At 34.1% G+C, this 25,263-nt stretch overlaps 1 protein-coding gene across 1 annotated transcript in view; it reads left to right on the plus strand.

Annotated features, from left to right (window-relative positions):
- Nucleotides 1-25,263, plus strand: part of LOC140753751 (protein NDNF) — a 52,026-nt gene that overhangs the window by 24,590 nt on the left and 2,173 nt on the right. Inside the window, exons 2-12 of the mRNA XM_073088521.1 lie at nt 5,402-5,572; nt 7,187-7,299; nt 7,619-7,707; nt 8,866-8,984; nt 21,467-21,747; nt 22,274-22,365; nt 22,764-22,922; nt 23,145-23,256; nt 23,785-23,954; nt 24,341-24,489; nt 24,958-25,062. Of these exons, the coding sequence (XP_072944622.1) occupies nt 5,402-5,572; nt 7,187-7,299; nt 7,619-7,707; nt 8,866-8,984; nt 21,467-21,747; nt 22,274-22,365; nt 22,764-22,922; nt 23,145-23,256; nt 23,785-23,954; nt 24,341-24,489; nt 24,958-25,062 (1,560 nt within the window). The remainder of the gene's footprint in view (nt 1-5,401; nt 5,573-7,186; nt 7,300-7,618; nt 7,708-8,865; nt 8,985-21,466; nt 21,748-22,273; nt 22,366-22,763; nt 22,923-23,144; nt 23,257-23,784; nt 23,955-24,340; nt 24,490-24,957; nt 25,063-25,263) is intronic.

Genomic DNA, 25,263 nt, shown 5'->3' on the forward strand with positions numbered 1-25,263 from the left:
GATCATATTAAAAAAGAATTGCTTGATATTAGAAATCAGATATCTGAATTGGTGTCGTGTTTTAAGGATTTTAACAGAAGTCAAACGGAAAATTTTAATAAACTATCCCAGGATGTGACATCAATAAAAGAGGATGTAAAGGATATTAGGTCAACCATAGACAATGTCACTATAGAACAAAATAAAATGAAGATACAACTAGCTGCTATGGTTGAATTTGATAATAAAACCCTTAAAAAGGTTGAAACGCTAGAATCAAACATCCAAGAATTTAAGCAATCCACCTCTGTAGGATCTGTATCAATTCCATGCAAGAGTGAAGACATAATTGCAGAAATAAATGATCGCAATATAAGAAGCAAAAATATCATCATTACGGGTATGCCCGAACCAAATTCTACAAATTTACGCGAGAACTCTGAGCAAGACAAGATTGAAGTGAACAAATTGCTGAAAATTTTAGATTCTAGCTGCCCAGAACCAGCAATAATTATTCGTTTGGGTAAACCCTTTAGTGGCAAAAACCGTCCTATCAAAGTATGCTTTGCATCCCAATGTACGGCGATATCTATATTACGTAATAAAACCAAACTTAAAAATCTCTCAATAAGAGTTTACCCGGACCAAACTCCAAAACAGCAATCATATTTAAAGAATTTGAAGGAAGAACTTGAACGCCGCAAGGCAAATGGAGAAGCAACTTTGAGTATCAGATATGTCAAAGGAATACCTAAAATTGTTGAGTTCCCATCAAAAAACTCCAGTACCCAGTGAATATACCTAATACTCTGCCTACTACTATTAACAGTGTCACATACCAGATAACGAACTGCTATCGAGATATTACTACTAGCAATGGATCCCTAAAATGCCTATATGCTAATATTCGAAGTTTAGTCAAATCAGGAAAATTTGATGAGCTAAGATGCGCAATACAGTCTTTTCAAAGTACTGTTCACATTATTGTTTTGACTGAAACATGGTTCAAATCGGATAACGAAGCTAGAAGATATCAATTAGCCGGCTATACCCACTACTATAACTATAGATCCAACATAAGAGGTGGAGGAGTTTCAATTTTCGCACACAATAACCTCAAACATAACCTCATTGAAGAACAATCCCTTAATGAAAATCATTACCTCTGGATTCATTTAAGCAAATTTTCTATTGATATTGGTTCTATATATAGAACAAATCGAGCTAATGTCAACAGTTTTCTCGAAAATTATTCTCGTCAGCTTCAAAAAAGTAAAAGATCTGTCGTGTTTGGCGATTTTAATCTTAATTTACTAAACAAAGATAAACATACCATGGACTACAAAAGAGTTTTAACAGAAAACGGATACAAAATATTAAATAAAATTGAAGAAAGCCATTGTACACGTGAGACTCATACAACGAAAACAATTTTAGACCATATATGCACTAATTTAAAAGAGAATGATTTTCATTTGGCAATTGTAGAATCAGCTATGTCTGATCATAAACAGCTATATTTTGAAATTAAAAAATATAAGCCCATACCTCTAAAAAGAATGAGTTATACAGCAATAAATTACAATAAACTCTACAGTATTTTGGAAGCAAACAATCAAACAAATAAAGAAAACGAGTACAATGTATTAGAAGACAAACTTTGATCTAGTATCAGTGAAAGTAAAATACCAAAAATGAAGATAATAAACCAACCACGACAAGATTGGATAAATAAAACTATAATACATGAATTAAACGAAAGAAACATATTATGGAACCTCCACAAAAGAAACCCAAAAAGTGAAGTAATAAAAGAAGAGTTTTTAAGAAAAAGAAATATGTTGGTAGGAAGAATTCAAAAAACCAAGAAACAATATTACTACAAAGAATTTCACAATTGCAGGAACAACCCATCAAAAATGTGGTCGTTAATAAACAAATTGTCTGTAAATAAACATAAGGAGACTGCAATACCTACTAAACTTCGTACTTCTGAGGGAATTATTACTGATAATAGAGAGATATGTGAAAGATTTAACAACTATTTTTCCACCATTGGTTCAGTATTAGCTAATGAAATTCCGAGTAAATACCATACGTTCCAGCCTTATGCTCCCAAAATGGTCCACGACAATCTCGGACTTTATCAGCTGCCACCAACTACTCCGAAAGAAGTTATTAAAATAATTGATACTTTAAAAAATAATTCAAGTTCAGGTATAGATGGAATCAGTATAAAATCTATTAAATGCGTGAAATTCTTGATAATTGACGAACTTACTCAATGTACTAATACATGCTTAGACAAAGGAACATTTCCTGACAACTTAAAAGTAGCGAAAGTGACTCCAATTTATAAATCTGGTGACAAAGGCGACCCTTCAAATTACCGTCCGATCTCAGTATTGCCAGTCATTTCAAAAATCTTCGAAAAAATTATCTATCAGCGCCTAGAGAAATACTTAAATTCAATAAATTTCCTTTTCGACAAGCAATACGGTTTCAGAGCCAAATCTAATACTCTTGCGGCCACAGTTGACCTAGTTACAAATATTAAAATAAACATAGACCAAAAACAAATAGCGCTCGGTATTTTCATCGACCTCAAAAAAGCATTCGACACAGTAAGCCACGAATTGCTAATACAAAAATTAAAAAATATAGGTATACATGGGTCCGCTCTCGAAATTTTTAAAACTTACCTCTCAAACCGATATCAAGTTGTTAAACTAGGAGATCAAATAAGTAGCCCAAAAGTCGTTCCATGCGGCGTGCCTCAAGGATCAATCCTTGGGCCGTTGCTGTTTCTAATATACATAAACAGCATTAAAGAAATTGGCTTAAAAGGATACTTAACTTTATATGCAGATGACACCAGTTTGTTCTATTTCGGTAATACAATTGAAAGCGTCGTAACAAAAGCTCAAAATGATCTAAACTTAATAAATGAATGGTTTCTGTCTAATCTTTTAACAATAAATATCACCAAAACGAATTATATAATATTCTTACCAAAAAATAAGAAAATTTCTAATTATAAACCACTAAAGATAAACAATCAAAATATTAAAAGAGTTGAAAAAGAAAAATATCTTGGCCTTATCTTGGATAAAAATCTCAATTGGAAGCCACACTTAGAAAAAATCAAATTAAAAATGACTTCTTTAACGGGTGTTCTTCGCAACGTTGCGAAATACATGCCCAAACAAGTGCGGTACATGATATATAACGCTCTTATAAAACCACACATAGATTATCTTATTGAAGTTTGGGGGTCAGCTGCTAAAGTCCATCTTGACTCAATTCAAATTACTCAGAATAAATTGATTAAAGTACTATTCAACTACAATTTTTTAACACCTTCAGAAAAAATATACAGAGAAACCAAAATAATGAACGTAACACAATCATATAGATATTACACATGCATTTTAATTCATAAAATATTAAAAAAATATATATTCACCCAAATTGAATTTAAAACAAAATCTAGTCATCAAAAAATTAAACTAAGAAGCGCAAATAATTTGTTGTTACGACCACCAAGAACTAGCTACGGTAAAAAAAGTCTAGTATACGAATCCGCACAATTATACAATAATCTTCCAAAGAACATCAAAGAAGCCAAATCAATAAACATTTTTAAAAAATTACTCAAGCAACATATCTTATTAAAAACAATAAAATGAACATAACATAGGATTAAATCAAACACATACTATTTTAAAAAGCTAAAAACAATCAATAACATAAAAAATATAAAAACGAATACATAAAATAATATATAAAAGAACACATAAATGTAATAAAACTATATACAATATTATGTAGAAGTGTCAATGAACATCCACCGTCAATAAACTAAATAAAAAAAATAAAAATAAAAAAAATACACTTACCTCTTACCTGAACACTAACCTAACTTACCTGAAATAATTTAAATAAAATAATAATAATGATACATTAAAATAAACATAACATAACATTTAATAACACTTCTGTACAAATAACAAATTAAAATGCATTAAAATTAACATTAAATTAAAATAAAACAAACAAAAATAAACGACTACGCTCACCTTTCTAACTTTAACATGAAGTCGCATCCAGTCGGCACTATTGCTACGTTACCTTTTGTTAACAGATTCCGTCTATACCGCCGTCGCAGTGTTGTTTATAAGTAAAATCCACATAATTTTTGCAGTCTACCCTCATGCTCATTACTTATGAATGTATTTAATCTTAAGTTCTCATTTAAGTGAATTGTAACCAATTCTTTTGAGAATAAATGATCTTTAACCACAAAGATACTGGGAACAACTCTCCTCTCTGAATAAAAGATTTGGTTGGTTTGGTTAATTTAGCGCACTGGCTAAGTGTGGACGGTAGAAATGTGTTTCCTAAAACATATTCTAATGTCTCCATTTTATATAGTTTAGGAGGCACTTTTATTATAACAGGATGCATTTTTTGCTCCACTGGTAGACATGGTCCCTTTTAGGAGGAAAGATTTCAAGAAGCTGCAAATCCTTGTTAAAATATTTTCTAAAATACATAAATAACTTGTTGTGCCAACCCTAAGTAGAACATAAGTGTTGAACTTAAAGAGGCATCGATAGAATCAATTCGAATGGAACGCGATGTTTCAGTATCGATATTCGGTATTGCTGTTTTATCGATATTATTCGATTCATCGCTTAATGGAATTCAAGTTGGAATGAATTTTATTGAGCTTACAATGTAAATTAATAACTTTTAAACGTGTTTTATATTTTACATTTAGTTCGACGTTAATATTACTAGAAAAATCGATATAAATTACTTTGATTGGTATCTTTTAATGTACCTTAAGGGTTCGTTTACATGTGCAGACATAGAGCGTAATAGCCGCGTGCCGTGACAAACAAAAAGTATTTTCCTATACAATATGTGTTGACATACTTATATCTAACGTGACAATGACACACAATCCTGACTAATATTATAAATGTGAATGTGAGTCTGTTTTTTTGTACCATTGCATGCCAACTATTTATATTGCCATGAAATTTTGTACATAAGTATATAAGTTGTCTGAGGTCCAGAAAAGGACGTAGGGCACCTTTTTTCCCGAAACCGTTCAAGAGGCATACATAAACCTCTGAATCCGAGCGAAGCTGCGGGGAAAAGCTAATATCGAGTGTTTATGATGATCTCCTCACGGGCGCCTTAGAAAGCTGGAACTTAGTCCATGTGAAGCTGAAGGGTCCTCCATGAAGCCGATCATAAATATGTTGCCCCTCCTTAGTACTAGGATGATCACAATGTTTCTGGTTCCAAAGATTGATGTAATCGTCGTAGTGATAATAAATATTATAATGATGACGACGATGCCTATGATGATAATGATATAAGTGATAATGAATTGTTTTTTCCTTTCTAGCAACCTCATCCACCTATCAAGGTTGGCAGTGCTCATCATCCTTCACGCGGCGGGAGCTGGGTACGCGGCACCAAGCGTGCTGGTCACCAGGCCTGTGTCCAGGGTCACTACGGAGTGGCTGCCGATGGACAATCAGACTGTGTACAGGCTGGACAAGGGAGAGAGTAAAAAGTGAGTATTTAATAGAGATATTATCCAAAATCGATATCGAGGGTAAACATTTTAACGCCACCTAGATGGATTGTACTATAAATGCTAGAAATTATTCATTTATTTTTGAAGGTGATTAACCTCTCTGTGGTTCGACTCCGGCGGTACCACCACCACACCTATTTCTGCCTAACAGCGGTTTTAAGCGCTGATGTGTTGTGCTTTGAAGGGTGTGGTAAGAGATATATTACTTTTCGGGGCGTTCCAGCTTAGTCCTCAGAGGTGGCGGTTTGGGGCGACCTGTGGTAGGGATCTAAAGCTATCTGGGGTTGATTATAAATTAGGTGGACCACATGATTATTTTCTATGTCTATATTACAAAACAAAATATTAAAATATAATACAAATAGGTACGCATACTTCGTGTAACCGCTTATTTCGATGAAAATCAATTTTGTATCTCAATTTTTTCGTAGTAAACCAGGAAAAATAATGTTTGTTCAGGACAGGAAACCCTTTACGTGTCTTCAAAGAACTATTTGTAGAACAAAGGGAAATTCCTATTATTGTGCCTTACCGTATATTGCGAAATATAGATGAGGAATTCGTAAAGATTGGTATTTATTTTGTGTCACAAAAATGTTAAGGTTTTCTTGTCGCGCGTGTTTTAGTACGCAAATGCGTACACCACACGCGTGCCACATACATCTTAGGATGGTAGAACACTCTGTGGTTCGACTCCGGCGACACCACCGCCTCATCTATTTTTGCCTAATAACAACAGTGTTAAGCGCTGTTGTGTTCTGGTTGAAAGGCGTGGTAAGACATATTTTTCCGAGGCATTCCAGCTTATCCCTCAGCTACATCAGGTGGAATGCTTACTCGTCTGCTACACCTACATTATAATAAGGGTACTTTTCCTGTCGCGAAGAGTATTAATGACAGATTAGTGCCTTTTCAAACACGACGAAAAAGAAACAGATCCACGAGAATATTAACAAAATAAGCAATTATTGGAATTTTTCGAATCCGAAGACTATGGCAGACAGAACCAATGATACAATTATAAAACCTGTAAAAGTCATTTATACATCTACATCCCTGAAGATTCCATGACACGTGACACATCTGTTTTCTCTTAGCTGTGACGTCATTCCCCTGTCACCGCACGTCAGTCTGGTCACTGGCACGCAGAGCATTCCGGGCACGTCACGTAGATCCGCCCTTACCGTGTTACTTCTCAGAAAGTCCCAAGTTCGAATTCCAAATGGTCCAGAATCCTAGTTGTGAAAATAGAATCCAATGGTAAAATAGAACCGCTCTGTTATAACCCTGCAACATTAAATATAACTGTTTCGAAAATGTGAAATTGGTTCTTTGTGACTGTTTTTATAATTAAGGTTTCTGGGTGATAAAACCCTTCGTAGTACTTCGCAGGAATCGCTACCACACCTATAATTATGGGTGTATCAGTAGCTTCGTTTTGGTCCAATAATCCCATAGCTCCCTTGACAATGAGAACCTTAGTGCCCTTGCAATCTATTTCCAATTGGACCTTAGGTCTGACATATTTAGGCACGGTTTTTTAACGTCAACACAGTATGAAACAAAATTAATGAATGCTCTCCTTTTCAGCCTAGAATTAAATACGTCATCAATATCACAGACAATGGTGTACCTTACTGTGAGTCCATGTTCAAGGAATATACATTGGGCTCTCTACAATGGAAAAGCAGGTACTGATGATGGTAAGCAAATTTTGGAAAATAATTATTACCTAAAAGAACTAAAAACGTGGTTAAAAAATTGTCATGAGTAGAGAAGAAATTAATTGTCACTTGCTTAAAACGGTGAAGGAAAATATCATGAGGAAACCTGCACACCTGAAGAATTTATTAAATATTTTTATCTGAAGGAAATCTACCAATACGTACTCGGCCAGCGCGGTGGACTACGGCCTAATCCTTTTCATTCTGAGAGGAGACCCGTGTCTAGTAGTGGGACAATAAAGCGTTGATGATGGTGATGATGATGAGTACTAATAACAGAAAAACCTTATTTTTGCAGGGCAGCTCAATCTTCTAAGAGAATACAAAGGCGTAGAAATGGTTACTCTATCTATAAATACTTCAAGGCAAGAAAAATACATATTACAGGTACGCATAATTTCTAAGCTTTTCATTATTTATGAATATCCTAACTAATATTATAATGCGAATGTTAGTTTGTTTGTTTGTTTGTTTGTTTGTTTATTATACTTTACGTAACTACATAACCAATTGTAATTAAATTTTCTGCACATGTTGTCAGATGCTTAGAAAAGGACATATGTTACTTACCTTTCATCTCAAAAAAAGTACCGTTTTTAAGGATTAGATAAAAGTTACGTAAAATCTAGTTGAGTTTTGCTACTTTTTACGGATGATCAGTTTTTAGGTTTTCTGCATTTTGTCCAAATTATGTATGTATTCATTTTCAAAAAATATCCCAATTTCCTTTTATCAATGTCAGTATTTTATCAGTTTCATTATAACCAGGTCTTATCATTTAGATTATCATGAAGAGGTTATCTGCCTACACAGTACACATATTTCCTTAATTAGTTCCCTTCATTAACCTTCTTATTAGTAGAAACAATACAGCCCTAATTATACTCTTACCGAACCTTTTGTCTTTGTATTTCGGGGGATATTTCGTTATATTCCTTAAGAACGTAATCATTATGCTCATGAGGAAGTTTATATTACACACAATTTCAGAAATTAGGTGACGGTTGATACAATTTTCTCATAAAATTAAAAATGCATTATTGTTTGTATAAACAGTTTGAAAATGCTGCTGTTATTTTGTGTGGAGATAATACTTTCTGTAAAGCCTTGCATCTGATATTTACTCACAGTGGGATAAGGGGAGGGGGAGATCTGAATAATACTGCACTACAATTCCGGCATCACCGCCACACCTATTTCTGCCTAATAACAGCAGTGTTAAGCGCTGCTCTGTTCTGGTTTGAAAGGTGTGGTAAAAGAGACATATTTGTCCGAGGTTTTCCAACTTAGTCCAAAAGGGTAGCAATGTATCTGTGGCACACCTCAGGGAGCCATATACACTTGTGGTCCATTACATATGCCCATGGGCGGTGCGGCAGTAACCATATATCACCAGGTGAAATGCACGCTTGTTTGTCACTTCAATAATATTTAAAAAAATCAATCCACTCATCATAACATATGACAAAGCATTTGTCAAAATCATTAATCCATTGTATAATATTGATACGAGAATATTTTCTAAAAATATTACGTTTCCCACAGTTATCAACGCCAAAAGGGGGTGCGATAGCTGTGAGCGTGCGAGGCGAAGCCACAAGATTAGTGCGAATGCGGTTGCGTGTTCGATCCCGGCGGAGGCTGTCTGCCAGCTGGGATCCAAGGTAAATATTTATAACAAGTACCAATATAATATTTGTATTGCATTCTTCCTATTATGCGCTAAGAGGACCCCGGTTGCGTTCCTTTGGAAATCCCGGAGTCCTCTACATAGCGCCGAGGACGGCCACCGGGGGGGTTTTAGTGCGGTAAAAGTCCCACATAACCCGGCGTCACTCCCATGAAGTCGGGTATCTTTTAAAGGTTTCCCCCTCGTAAAAAAAAACACAGGACATCATACGGATGTAGAAATCCGTATGCCTACTGTTACCGAAAAATATTTTTTAATTTTACAAAGTTCACAATCTTCGTTGTCAAACCTCAGGGGCAGCGGCGCACCTAAAGCCGACCTTAGGTAAAAATCTAATTCTATCTGGGGTTGATTACAGATGTTCATGATGTGGCAGTAGCCACTTATCATCAGGTGGATGCATGCTCGTCTGCTACTCCTATTTTATTAAAAAAATGTTATTTTTTTATTAATGATCTAGGTTATATTTAACGCTTAAATACTAACCTAATGGAACTTAGCACCACCGCAGCACCGTTAACCATAACTCACAAGCCATAAATTCGCCCTGTCTGTCCGTTCGTCACAAGAACAAGTATAGATGAATTTATGATATGCCGTATAAGGCCTTCGATATGACTTGGTAAGGCACGGGTTATAATGTACTGATATTAACAGTAGGTTTGCGGTTTTCCACTAGAGGCTATAGAATGATACTTTATGCATTAATTTACATCTAGATAAATAAAATAATAAATTTATTAAATTTTGAAATTTAAGTTAAAAAAATACGTTTAAATCTTGCTTATTAGTTTCTTAGAACTAAGTTGAAGCGCCTCATGTAACTCATTCTGCTTACACCTTTCAAATAAAATAAAATTGGTCTATTGCTAGGGCAAGTGTTAGGCGCTGCTGCGTTCTGATTTAAAGGCTGTATACCAGGCGTTCGAACTTAGTCCCCAAGGATAACAACTTATCTGACTAATCTAGAACTATTATATCTGGAACTGATGTTATGTAGAAATGTTATGTAGAATGAACTTCCTTCTGAGGTATTTCCGGAGCGCTATAACATAGGGCTCTTAAAAAAAGGTGCAAAAATAGCTCTCCTGCAAAGCCAGCGATGCATTGGTGACTTCTTTGGTGTTGTTAATGACCATAGGCGTCGGGGACTACTTTCCATCACGTAGCCCGTGTATTGAATCGTTTAGATTTAACTATATAAAATAATTGGCCAAGTGCGAGTCGTACTTTCATTTACATTTTACTCTGTAAAAAATTAAAGTGTCTATCTATTACAGTTCAATAGATAGACGCCTTGTGATAGACACACAGCGGGACCTTAGTAATAAGATTCCGTTTTTACCCATTGGGTACGGAACCATCAAATAATAATTTCCTTAACACGAGCCAGTGTGAAAGTACCCTAAGTTTATAAAATCTAACACGCGATGAAGGTACCGAGTTCTGCTTCTCGTTCGCTCATTGCGCTCCAAGTCGCCCGTGTAGGGATATAATTGCTCAAGCATTCACGCAACCGTTGGCTCAGGCGTGGATAGTGAGCTTTAATACACGCACTAGTGTTACTTGTATCACCAAAGAGTAGATTTATAAATGGTAGGCACGCCGGCATCTGATGGTGTAACTTTTACCATTATCCGTCTATATATCAATTCAATAAAGGATGGAATTGACTCAAGAATAGAATTAAAAATGGCGGCGAAAGTCGCGCTATATTTATTTTAGCCCTTAGTTCTGAAGATTAGCAATGTATCTGTGGTCCATCTAAATTCGATTGATTAAAATATCCATAAGCGGCTGGACTTGGCATCGTGTTTGACTATGTGCTTGTTTCTTACTCCAGTTTAATAAAATAATTTAAAAGTCTCAAATAATTATTATTTCCTTAAAACACACGAGTCTGTGTGAAAGTACCCTAAGTTTATAAAATCTAACACGCGATGAAGGTACCGAGTTCTGCTTCTCGTTCGCTCATTGCGCTCCAAGTTGCCCGTGTAGGGATATAATTGCTCAAGCATTCACGCAACCGTTGACTCAGGCGTGGATAGTGAGCTTTAATACACGCACCAGTACGATTCGAAACACTCAGGAGTGGAATTATAAAAGGCTGGTGTAACTCGTGCTATATTTATGCATTAATGTATCGAATGGATTCGGGTGTGAATACTGAACTTTATTGAATTCACGCTCAGATATGATTCATGTCACTAAAGAGTAGATTGAAAATTGTCAGGTAAACTCATACTGTGTTTGTGTAGTGTAACCATTTATCGAATTATTAAAGAATAGAATCGAGCTTGATTAAAAGCGATAGTATGGTCCGTGTCACTAAAGAGTAGAATTATAAATGGCAATATAACTCATGCTATCTTTATCCATATATCTATCAAGCCACTAAAACAAAGAATCAACTAAGGCATAGATACTGAGCTTTATCACACTCATTAGTACGATCTGTTTCGATAAAAAGTGGAATTAAAAATGGCGGACAAACTCACACTATCTTGCTATACGTATAATCGATCTCAATAAGAGGTAAACACTATCTAATGATAATATAAAAAATAAGTGAAAATAAAGAGAAAATAAAAGGATAAGTGATGCATACGTGGGATTCGAACCCGGACCTTAGCAGTCATCGTATTGTAGCACATTTCATATGAAATTCCTACCGATCAGAAATAGACATCTACTCGTAAGCTTAGTTTAGCTTCATACATAGTTAACACCTGTTTTAGTTTTCTATAACAAGTATGTTATCTCATCTGCTGATTGGATTGACTTTCTGAGTAATTCAGTTGCGGTGCTAACTCAAAGACATCTGTATTATGTTAATCAACGGTTTACGAGCGTGATAAAATCGGAGGTTTACATTTTAACTGAAGAAGCAGAAGTTCTCGTATTTTGACGCTGGCACAACTTTTTAGGGTTCCGTACCCAAAGTGTAAAACTGGAACCCTGTTACTAAGCCTCTACTATCTGTACGTCTGTTACAGGGTTCTACCTCCTAAAGCGTAATAGATAGAAACTTAATGCAATTTTTACCACCCAAAATTGAAATAAGACAATGTCTCATACGAAATGTCGATCTTTGGCAGGCAAAACATTGGATAGATTGATTATTAACCGGCGTAACTTAACACCTGTTTTAGATATCTGAATTATTAATTTAGGTTTTTGTTTTTGGGTTTGAGTGTATCTATGTATTTGTGTGTCTTTGTCCGTAGCACCCACGATACAGATAATCCTAGTGTGAGACTGTGAGTGTAGAAAGCGTTTCATTTAAAAAAAGTAAAAAAAGTTGAAGGAATCCTTGTACTTCGACTCCGACTGAACTAGTTCTTTTTTCGCCCTTTTTTAATATTGAAGCAGCTGACGCATGCAGTCCTTATCCTGCATCTAGAGGGCATGGGTATCTCAATCAATCCCAGATAAGATTAGATTCCTGCCTGAGTTTAGCAACAGATACGTTGCTACCTCAGACGCTCGGAAAAGTTACCTTAGCAACAGATACGTTGCTACCTTAGACGCTCGGAAAAGTTACCTTCCGCAATAGCTAAGAAGTACACATAAATACCATATTAACACATTATCAATAGTATCACTTACATTATTGGATTAAAAAACGAAATATTCACGAGAATGTATACAAATACGGTTCTGATTTATCATCTTGCAACACTGACACTAATCCATTTCTAGGTCCGTGTGAATAGCAAACATTTAACTTAACCTAAACTAACCCAACTGCTCAAAATATAGTCAATTTCACTCTTACAATTTAAACGAATCCAACGACACCTTATTTGTTAAAATCCCTTAAGCCGTTTGGACTATAAGGCGTGTCACAGTATGAGACATACATATAAACAAACATACATACAATCGAAAAACATTACCCTCCGCAGTTAAGTAAAAAGTATACATAAATATCTCATATTATTAATGCATTAATAATTAACCGACCACATTTACCGATAGTATCACTGATATTGCAATAAAAAACCAAAACACACACGTATACGGATTTGATTTATCATCTTGCAACACTGACTTATTCCATTTCTAGGTCCGTGTGATTTGTGCACATCTAACCTAACCTAAACCAACACCCAACTACTTAAAATATAGCCAATTTACAATGTTTACGAACCCGATGACATCATATATGTATGTTTAATTCCATCAAACCGTTTGGATTATAAGGCATGAAAAAGTATGAGATATAAATACATAACCTAACCTAACCTAAACCAACCCAACTACTTAAAATATAGCCAATTTACAATGTATACGAACCCAATGACAACATATATGTATGTTTAATTCCATCAAACCGTTTGAATTATAAGGCGTCAAAAAGTATGAAAAATAAATACATAACCTAACCTAACCTAACTTAAACCAACCCAACTACTTAAAATATAGCCAATTTACATTGTGTACGAACCCAATGACAACAGATATGTATGTTTAATTCCATCAAACCGTTTGAATTATAAGGCGTCAAAAAGTATGAAAAATAAATACACAACCTAACCTAACCTAAACCAACCCAACTACTTAAAATATAGCCAATTTACATTGTGTACGAACCCAATGACAACAGATATGTATGTTTAATTCCATCAAACCGTTTGGTTTATAAGGCGTGAAAAAGAATGAGTCATACATACATACATACTACCAAAACATTACCATCCATAGTCAGGTATAAAGTATACATAAATATCTCATATTATAATGCATTAATGATATTAACCGACCACATTTACCGATAGTATCACTGATATTGCAATAAAAAACCAAAACACACACGTATACGGCTTTGATTTATCATCTTGCAACACTGACACTTATCCATTTCTAGGTCCGTGTGAATAGCAAACATTTAACCTAACCTAAACCAACCCAACTACTTAAAATATAGCCAATTTACATTGTGTACGAACCCGATGACAACATATATGTAAGTTTAATTCCATCAAACCGTTTGAATTATAAGGCGTCAAAAAGTATGAGAAATACATACATACTTTTGAAAAACATTACCCTCCGCAACCGGGCAAAACGTATACACACATACTTAATATAAAATTAATGCATTAATGGTACTAATGATATTAAAACCGACCACATTTACCGATAGTTTCACTGATATTGCAATAAAAAACCAAAACATTCTCGTATACGGCTTTGATTTATCATCTTGCAACACTGACACTAATCCATTTCTAGGTCCGTGTGAATTGCAAACATCCGAATTGACATCGTATAAATATTGAGTTGCCGTATAATTTAATAAACTGGCAGTACCAGTAAATGAACTCATGTTCATGTATCATAATGCCATATTTGAGCCGTTGGAATACTTTTAGGTAGATCTTTGACGTAACTTAGTGTGCATAATATTTCGCAAAGTGTAAGCAAAACTTTTTTGTAGGAAGATAATGTGAGGAATTGTATTGACAGTTTGAACTTGTGGATGTGATGAGTTTTTCAATAATAAACTATAGTTCTGTTTCTTGGGTAAGATACTCACAGAAATTCAGAATATTAAACTAAATTACTTACTTAATTTGTTACATGTTAATGTAAAAATAATGTAAAAAGTTGTATTCGACTCTTTAGTTAGAGCTTTTGTTTACAATTGAATTGTCAATATTATAAATTCGAACAAAATCAGCGCCAATAAGATAAAATTTAAATCGCCACTTTCTTTTTTCAATTTTTTTATAGGCAATTATAATCGCGGTACCTAACGAATTCCTACGACACCACATAATTAAAATTCACAAACCCGTGCCAAAGAATTCATAACAATAAACTCAAACATGAAGCCTAACCTCACCTAACCTTAATCACAAAAAACAAATAATAGAATAGAACGCTACTTTCAAATTGGTGTTGCTTCAAACGGATCTGCCTTTCCTTACTAGAACCGGCAACATTGTAAATACTATACTATATTTACTACACGTTGACATTCCGTATGTTTTAATTGTATACGATCATCGACCAATGCTGCCTCTGTTCTACATTCCTCTGTATAATGGAGTTTCCATGTATTGGTGTCTTGTAAAAAAAGTTGTAATGTAAATTGGTCGGTAGGCGAGTAATTGGTCGGCGCTAAATCTTGTACTGTTTTATTAAAATGATAATGGTATTTATTATGCCGGGATGGTTGAGCCTATTTTTTCTGACTGCGCAGTGTTTTGTTTTTTGAGCTTGTGTGTGTATGTAGTTATGTATGTGTTTATGAATGTATGTTACTTCTTCGACACGCACTACAGCACAATTATTTAAATGCCATTTTATGCAACCAATTTCTTGGGGGTTCCATTTCGTATAAAGTGAAAAATTTTCGACAGTTTTCCTGGGAAAACAAAAGAAAAGACTTCTTAAATGCTAAGTACCTACTTTAAGACATTAGCATGCAGTTTATCTGATTTCTAAGTGGCTACTGAACCATGGATATCTGTATCTACCACAGTTTCACTTGAAGTCGGTTCAACTGAAACTAGTCAGGATTGCGTTGCTATCCCTGAGGACTAAGTTATACCTTGAATAAGAATATCTTCCAAACCACGCTCCTTTTACTCCTGTTTTAGGACATAAATAACTAGATCTATAGTCCGATTCATAATTAGGTGTCCAAAATGTAAACAAAGGTATCAAGAAAATATGTGTCAAATGGCAGTTTCTTATTTTTGACAATATTAAATTAATACATCGATAATAAAATAATAATCTAAATAAATTAAAATCAATTCACATTTTACAATATTTATATTAACTCAATTTCATTTCATACAGTCATAATAATAAAAACAAGATTTATGAGAGAAAATTAAATTGTGATAATGGTCACACAATCGGCATCTAAAACATTTTTTGTGCCGCTATTTTTAAGTTTCGTAGTTGATATTATTCATTTTCGTGATCGTGATCGAACTCGAATTTTTTCTAGTTTTCTTAGCGCGTTTTTTTTAATTGTGTGCAGTTATTAAGTTTTTGTTTTATGTTGAATTTTGTGAAATTTTTCGTTTCTTGTTAATTTGTTAAGGTTTGCAATACCTGTAATCGAATTTTGACAATGACATTTCTTTGTTTACATTTTGGACACCTAATTATGAATCAGACTATAGTGTGTACTAGAGAAAGAAACTAACTTACGAATAGGTGCAATAAAAATAACAAATACCGTAAACTGTGTGGACCATAAACAAATTATGTTAAGTATAGACATTATGTTATTAAAATTCCTACGAGATAAGAGAACACTCGTATTATTGCTCGAGTCAATTGTGAGAATTGCGATAAGTACCTTAAACACCTGCAATAGGTTTGTAAGTATTTAAGTATTTTTAGGGTTCCGTATGAGAAAACAAAAATCGGAATTCTTGTGGGATCTCTCGTGCGTCTGTCCGTCCGTCTGTCCCCACTATTTTTTGACGGAGCTACTGGACCAAAATATGTATTGAAATTCGGTAGTCATACGCTTTTACGCATGACGAAAACATGAAAGTATAACGTAAATAACTGCATTTTGAATTGGGTGACTTTTGGGAAACAAAATGACAAATATAAAAATAGTGTTCACTTAAATTACTTAAATATTAGTGTACAATTAAATATTACAAGAAAACCTATATATTATACGGAACCCTCTTCATGCGAGTTAACTCGCTACTCGCCCAGTTTTTAAAGAATTAAATAGTTATGCTACTTATTTACTACTGTTTACGGAAACGCGTAATGTTTTTGTATTAATTTTTGTAAAATTGCTTAACATTTTTCAATAAGTGTAATTTTATAATCGTAATTGTAATAAAAACATAAAACACACATTCCAACAACTATACAAATAAGGATTTAAACAAAAAATGTCAGCTGATAGTCGATCTAGTAGTAAATAAGAACAAGTAAAATTATTGCATTGACACCACACTAGCGACAATCGCCAATTAAAGTCACTCTTTATTTTCCTTGTATTTTTAGTGACGTTGTAGTAGTAAAATCGTACTTTTTTAATCACACACATTTATAAGATACACACAGATATAAGAGTAGGTACATTAATACATGGATACGAGTACATACGTCGATTATTTTGTAATCGCTTGAACTTTACGCCGAACGAGGTGTCAAATATACCGTGTAAAGTTGTAGGGTCCTCAGATATTTTCAGATTAGGATTAACTAACCTATTCTACACTCACAGCCCCAAACTAGGATACCCTGTATCGTGGGTGCCATGGACACACACAGAGACAAATACACAAACACCCAGACCCAGAAACAGAAATCTAAATTCCTCATTTAAATTTCTGTCTGGCCGGGGATTGAACCCGGGACCCTCAGCGCGTCAGACCGGTATGGTAACCGCTCCGCCACGCGGGTCGTCGAAATAATCCGTATTAACCTTTATTAATAATCAACCATTAGACAATTTCATTTTATTAATACTAGACATATTGTTTTTTTAATACTTATTTATTACTTAATACTTATTATTTATTATTACTTTGGTAGACAAAACTGATTCACTGATAATATTATTATTAATTAAAACCATTAAAATTACAAAACCTTGTAAATCATCAAGTTAGTTCTAGGAGTTGTATAATTATATAAACATTTCTTTGATACCTATACCTATGTTTATTTATTATCTAAACCAATCTAATGACCAATACACAGTGTCACCACTACACGCAGTCAATGCTACTGCATGGCTAGTGTAAATAGAATAAAGAGTCTGTAAAGGCAAGCTTCATTCCATCAAGTTTTTGCATCAGGCCATCCGCTGTACGGCGTTGGAACGTAAATCTTAAAACTAAATATTCAAAGTTAAATATCGTATAGAGCGGCGAGGCGTGAAAACTGTTGAACGAAATAATTACTTAATCTCCACGATATTGAGTTTAATTTGGAATATTCGGGCTATGTGCATATTTTGAACTTGTTTTAACTTTTGTGAAATATTGTTCGGTGTGATTATGTAATGCGTGCTATGATAATAGGAATAAATAAATGTAAGTAAGAATATTTGTAGTGGATAGTGGTGAAACATGTCATTAAAACTTGTCGGGATACGTAGTGTCTGAGGTGACCTGGGGTAGAGTTCAATTTTATATGGTTGTGTTTTTTATTTATAATTATAAGGGAGTAAATGAGCATGCAGTCCTGATGGTAAGTGGTCACTGCCGTCCATAGGCATAGTGACCAACTCCGTATATAATAATAGTACATAGGTTCTACCTAAACGATCATAGGTGCGTTGCCCTCCCTCTAGGACGAATGAAGCATCTCCTCATTAAGTAAGTCAGCCGGCATCCACATCCTTCCGAAACGATAGATCTACTTCACGCTAGAAAAAGTGATCTTCGGAATCCTAATAACCCTTCCAAGACCCCATATGTTGATAATATCATAAAATATTGAAGGCGTAATAGTACAAAGGCACTTATATCATTATTATTTACCACTCTTGAAAAATCCTATAAAAATAATAAAATACACTTGATATCAATAGAACTCGATCGTTATAAGAAATTGTAATACCCTTAAAGGGAATAGTGATGATGGAAGTTTTCAAAAAAGGAAGGTATCTTATTTACCCTCTGATGCCCTCATAATGAGCAGAACATTAATTAATTTAATAGCGGCTTCTTTTACTTATTTCTTGTTCGTGTAATTGTATGGATGCCATCACATGCGCCCGCGCATCGAGTGATAACTTAACCATTTAGCTAACTGGACTCCAATGGGGAGTATTCTCAAATCATCCTTCAGATTTAAACATAATATCAGAAGAAAATAAAATATTGAGTTTGGCATGTTCGACTTAAGTTCGAAATTTCCGAGAAAACATAAAAAAATTGGAAAATCCAAAAGTGCACAACTCATAATGCTCATTTAATTATGAAACATAAAAAAAAAACTTAAGTCGTTCAAAATTAATTGCCGAAAAAACAGCTGTGGTAGGAAGAAGGTACTGCACAAGCGCCCCTGGTGGAATAAATGTACATAATATCTATAGATATATCACCATCCATATGTTAATTTTCTATGAATATAAATAGATGTACAGTCCTGTAGTTTTCGTTTTTTATTAATTGTAATTAAACGACACTGAAATAATAAGCCATTTGCATTCAGTGACCTACAATTGTCGATTAGAATTTAAAATAAATATGTGAAATTTTCATTCGTTAATTTTTTTTTTTATATTTTGTTTTAACAGTATTCATTTTTTTAATTGAATAAAAAAATAGCTATCCAATTATTTGTCAATAAATAACGAAAAAAAAAACACATGAGTCGTGCAAAATAAAAAGAAAAAAAAGAAAAAAAAAAAGTTTGGAAAATCCAAAAGTGCACGACTCATAATGCTCATTTAATTATGAAATATATAAAAAAAAAAAACTTAAGTCGTTCAAAATTAATTGCCGAAAAAACAGCTGTAGTAGGAAGAAGGTACTGCACAAGCGCCCCTGGTGGAATAAATGTACATAATATCTATAGATATACAGTCTTGTAGTTTTCGTTTTTTATTAATTGCAATTAAACGACACTGAATTAATTAATCATTCGCATTGACCTACAATCGTCGATTAGAATTTAAAAAAAAAATTAACTCAAATGATGGATTTTTTCACAAGTTAGAGTGTTTTCAGGTTTCACACATGACGGACAGGAAAATTTTTTGACCTATTTTGGTGTTTTTTTCCAATTCTATTGCAGTTAATCAATTTTTAAAAAGTATGGAATTAATCTCCATTAAATTATCTCGACAATAGTATGCAAAATATCTTGATTCCATGAACTATCAAGGCTATAATAATAAAAATAGCTTCCAAAATGAAGCGAAAAAAATTTTTCGATCGTAAAGCACTCTCTGATGCTTCGCATCATGAGTCGTGCAAAATAAAAATTTAAAAAAAACAGCTGTACTAGGAAAGTGATGCACAGGCGCCCCTGGTGGAATAAAATGTACATAATATCTATAGATATAGATATATCACCATCCATGTTAATTTTACATGGATATATATATATCTTGTAGTTTTCGTTTTTTATTTTATTAATTGCAATTAAACGACACTGAATTAATTACTCATTCGCATTCAGTGACCTACAATCGTCGATTATAATTTAAAAATAAAAATAGCCGCCAAAATGAAGCGAAAAAAATTTTTCGATCGTAAAGCACTCTCTGATGCTTCGCATCATGAGTCGTGCAAAATAAGTTTGACAGGTTTGACTTAAGGTCGGATTCGAAATGGTAAAATTTAGGCCGCGTTTGCCACGCTTACCAAACTGTCACAAATTCCAGGGTGTGAATAGAGCATATCATTTGGTTTGTGTGCAAGCGCTTATAGCATAGTTTTTGATCAAGCCTTGACGATTGTAGTGATTTGGAGTTATACCTAACAAATGCCAAGTGTGCGGATGCAACATAACGTGTTTAAACATAACAACAAGTTATACGCTAATACAGCTAATAAAGCTATAAAAAGAAAAAAATATATACTATGTATGAAAAAATTATAACATGAATATTTGTTATAAAGGATAGAGAATATCGCACAAGTAACGGGTAAAAACCTTTACGAGTATAAATTGTTCCCATAGAAATTATAATACAAATACGTCTATATATACAAATCAAAATGCCGCCATTTTAATTTACAATATTTATCGAAACAACGTATACGTAAAGCAACGGTAGAAATGTGTACAGAATAGGTCCCCGCTGTAAGCTCAAACAACTTTTTCACTATTATCTAGCAGGAACCTATAAATGCAAGACTCATCTTACCATTAAAGTAATTCAATGGGATTTTTCGCAACGTTTTACCTGATTCGATCATTGCCTCTTATTCCATTAATTTAACCTTGACAATTAACCTCTTTGGGATATCACCAACACTACCATTTATAGGAAAAATATTTTTTATAGTTCTGTGAAATAAAGAGAAAACTGTATTTTATTGCGGTTTGAGGTGTAAAAGGTGTGAGAAATGCTTTGCGCTTTTGCTGTTAATTATTTTCTATTGAATACTTCATAATGAATAGTCATAATGTTCATACAAGGAGATAGAACCGTGCAATATTGGTTCGTATGTAACCCACATAAATGGTGAAGCTTAGTTATTTAACTTAAAAACACTAATAAGTAAACAGCTGGCGTATTGACAGCCTTTAACACTATTGTTATTAGGTAGAATTCTTAGTGGCGATGGTGCAGTACCTACCTTCAAAATGTATGTATGTATGTAGGTAGGTAAGACTAATTTTTAGGAAACTTTTAATTAACTGACACATAGGCTGTAGTTATAAACCTTCGATTTTTTTGTATAATAGTTCTCTATTTATATTAAAAAGCAACTTTCTCCGCAATTTAAAATTCCTAAAATCGATTTTAAATTAACAATCCACTGTTTTCAGTCCTATAGATCCGCAAGAAACAAACTACTGTGTCGTAGCATCGCATAAAAAGAACTACACATCCCTCTGCGCAGCCCAGTACGACGTAAAGGCGAGTCGTTTGGAGAACAAATCCAATCGTTTCAACTCCGGAGAAGATCGTGGGGAAGCTGATCGGTTTAAGGCAAACGGTGCAGATAACGCCACAAGGGTCACCGAAGTGGATAATAAAATTGAAATCGACACAGATAGTTTTAGCTCGTACGAGAGCTTCAAGAACGTTTATAGGCGGAAGAAGTTTGGTGAGTGTTAAGGAGTTGGGGTTTGTTGGTTAAGGTTAATAGAAAGGTATTTGAAAAAGTTGGTTTAGGAAAAGTTAATGAACGTACACATAATAAAGTATATATAGAAAATGAATATAAGGTTATTACAGCTGTCTTTAAATACTGCAGATCCGTATATACTTTTGATGATCCGCGTAGAAGAATGGTTGTCACTCCGACCTTTCAAAGGGTTTCGGGTTCAATTCCTGGTGAAGATATCACAAAGAGTAATGTAAATCTGTCTTCTGGGTCTAGGTGTGTTAGAGTGGTTTAAAACATCGAAATAGGGATTCTTAAAGAAAACGTTTGAGCGCAAAAATCATCAATTAGATTCATTTATCAAAAGTGAACTTTGTAATTTAAAAGTATTCAATCAATTCTGTTTCAGTTTAAAACTTTTTGCGATATTCTTAGTAACTTGTTTGTATTTTTAACTTAGTCTGTCTTTGTTTTGAAGTTATATATATTGACGAATCAATCTAAATAGGTCCGTGTGTCAAACCAGGTCGAAGTACAAGAGTGACCAATGAAGATCCCGTAATAGCTTGTGTGGGGGAGCGAACACATCATCTGATTGAAAATCTGGATCCTAGCATCGTATGTATTTGATTGAAATGCTTTAACTATTACGACACCTTTACATTATTACTTTTATTATGTAAAATGAAATCTTTCAGTAACAAGTACCTATTTATATGATTTCAACAATTCTAAAATATCACATTTTTTTATATTTTCTACATCCTTGGATATTTATCTACAGGGCATTAATACTTCTCTTGTCCCAGCTTAATTAACGATTGAAATTTTTCCCACATTAAATTTCAAGAGATGAAAAGTCACTAAACAACATAATTATACTTTCCAAGAAACCTTATTAGTAGTATATTTACTTTTAAAAGAAAACTTTACAATAACCATTATCTTAAGTGATGTCGTTTAAAATATACTGCCCATTTTTTCTTTATTTATAATGAAATTTCGCTTTATTTCAGACATATTTCGTTAGCGTCTTCGGTGTTGCTAGAGATCGTAGGGCAGGGTCCCTTCTGGCTATTGGTAACGTAAAACCACGCACTTCAACTGCAAAGCGATTACGAGAAAATGTTCCCCACAAATCTGATATCCGAGGGAAGAGTGTTTATTATTTTAAGGTATGAGTTCTATATTTTCATAATTTCCAGAAATTTGGAATAAAGTTCCCTCGCACTATTCTTTGAGAGCACTAGTGCATGGGGCATTTCAACATTTTGTGTTAGTTATAGAGGTGTTAATTAAAATCTATATCAGTTGGTATATTCTTACTAAAATCAATCATTTATGCTACTGGTAATACTAGCAAGTAAAATATCAACGAGAACTATTTCTTGTTTTAGGCTACTATCAGTTCAGGAGGTGGACTATGGCTTGGAATATCAACATGTGGAGGTTCCGTCGATGTTGAAGTATCTGTCAGAGGCAAAAGACTGTACTTATTAAAAGATATAGGTAAGATGTTGTTTCTTTCTATAATCGTTATTAGTACCTATTATGTATAGAATACGCTACCGTGAGCGAATTATGTAAATTATCTCATTCATAATAGACATTAGCTACCAAATGTAACGTGCATGTACTGGCTGGAATATTATTGTCAATGCGCTTTTTTTGTATGGAGATGTTACGAAAATACGATTTTTGAAGTGAAGACTTATTTAGAGGGGTTGTGCACTTTTTGTAATGAGTAAAAAATGTTAAACTCGCGCCAGGACACCTGACCTGATCGAAAATTCGTGTACGATAATTTGTGTACGATAGCGCAATAAATGAATATTGTATTTTACCACATATATTACTTTTATACTGATAATTAAAACAATTCGTCTAAAATATTTCCCTAACCATTCCAAAACATCAAAAATGCACAACGTTAATATTCAAGTTTTCACTTCTGCCGGCCCTCCCGGAGTGCAGGCCATTGATTTTTTTATTTACTTAATATCATGTGATTTGACTTCTATTATTTTATTTTTTTAGAACCACACGCCAAATTCTTCGTACCTGCGCCGATACCAACATCGTCAATACAAGAAACGAGTGACGAAGGGTCCGTGCAATTTGACTCTAGTTCTGAAGAAACACGAATGAGATACGTTATCAGGGTAATCCCAAACCGATGGTACAGAGATGGCGCTGTGAATGTCGAGGTAAGGTTTTATTTTGATTTCAAATAAGTATTGGATTTATTTCTTTAATGGTATCCTTTCTTACTGTGGCTTCTGCTATTACTATGACAATGATTACTACTTCCACGAGTTCTACAATAGCACTACTGTCTACCACCCCTACTGATATTACTACTATTTCTTCTACTACCAGATTACACCTACTTTGTAAAATGAAAGTTAATGAGTTTTAATCATCTTTTTTTTCAAAAGTTGCCTCGTGGCTTTTAATTTCGGATTTGGCCATTTAACACCGTTGGAAAAAACACCGTGTAATACTGACGTATTGAAGAATTATCCTTAAGGAAGTTCAGATACAAAGGATATTCTTAGAACTCATAATAACATAAGTAAATGTTATTTTCCAGGTCACAGCATCAACCACGAGATGGGGAGCGAATACTCCAGAGCTTTTGGAAGATGGGGGCACTGTAAGGGAACTGAGACCGAGGAGGTCTTGCAAATCTGTAGATGTCGCCTTCTTACCAGCCAGTCATAATGCTACAGATGTTATTAGGTCAGCTGGTGTTATACTTGAAATTAATATATTTTTGTTTAAATTAGTCCCAAATGGTTGACACTCCAAATTAAAACCAATTGCAGCTCTTTTAACTATAGTGACACGTTATTTAATTGACATCAAATTGAAGCCAACTTTCTTTTGTATCTTTCGTACTGTCCTATTACTTATCACCACTCATCTGCCTCTACTAAATAGCATTATTTTCGAACAGTACTATCTATTCCTGCACAAAATCAAATAAGCAGTTTGCATAGTTAAAGATGCACATATCTTAAACTAAAACAAATTACCAACAAAACATTTCTAAGTGCTATTTTCCTTGTACAGTCGTCTCTTTGACAACTTTGGCCCCGTAAAACATAACATGGAATTTATTTTAAAATGTGCTGTAATATTTTTCTTTTTGAATGTCCTAAGCTTCTCCAGAGCTGCTAATTTCAAAATATTTCATCATCTTCCCAGATATTGTATCACCACGAGGGAGATAGTGAACAGCGACAGCTATGTATGCTCGAGCAGGCGGACGCATATGAGAAACCAGTGTATGAATCACTTGCAACGACCACCGTAAGTATGAGGATAAAGACTTTGCTCTTTTTACTACGCTTTTTTACTTTGGTTCATATGGAAGTTCATTCGTTGCTGTAGGTATTGCACGAAAGGTTATTGGAGTCTTTTCGCCAATATATTGACCGACAGATATTTTAACCGTCAAAGGGGAAAGCTGGGGCTCCTCCTAAACGACTGGACTGATTTTGATGAAATTTG

The sequence above is a fragment of the Epargyreus clarus genome, unplaced genomic scaffold (genome assembly GCF_041222505.1).
Source record: "Epargyreus clarus isolate Ecla_fem2 unplaced genomic scaffold, WU_Ecla_fem_2.2 ptg000027l, whole genome shotgun sequence".
Taxonomy (NCBI): domain Eukaryota; kingdom Metazoa; phylum Arthropoda; class Insecta; order Lepidoptera; family Hesperiidae; genus Epargyreus; species Epargyreus clarus.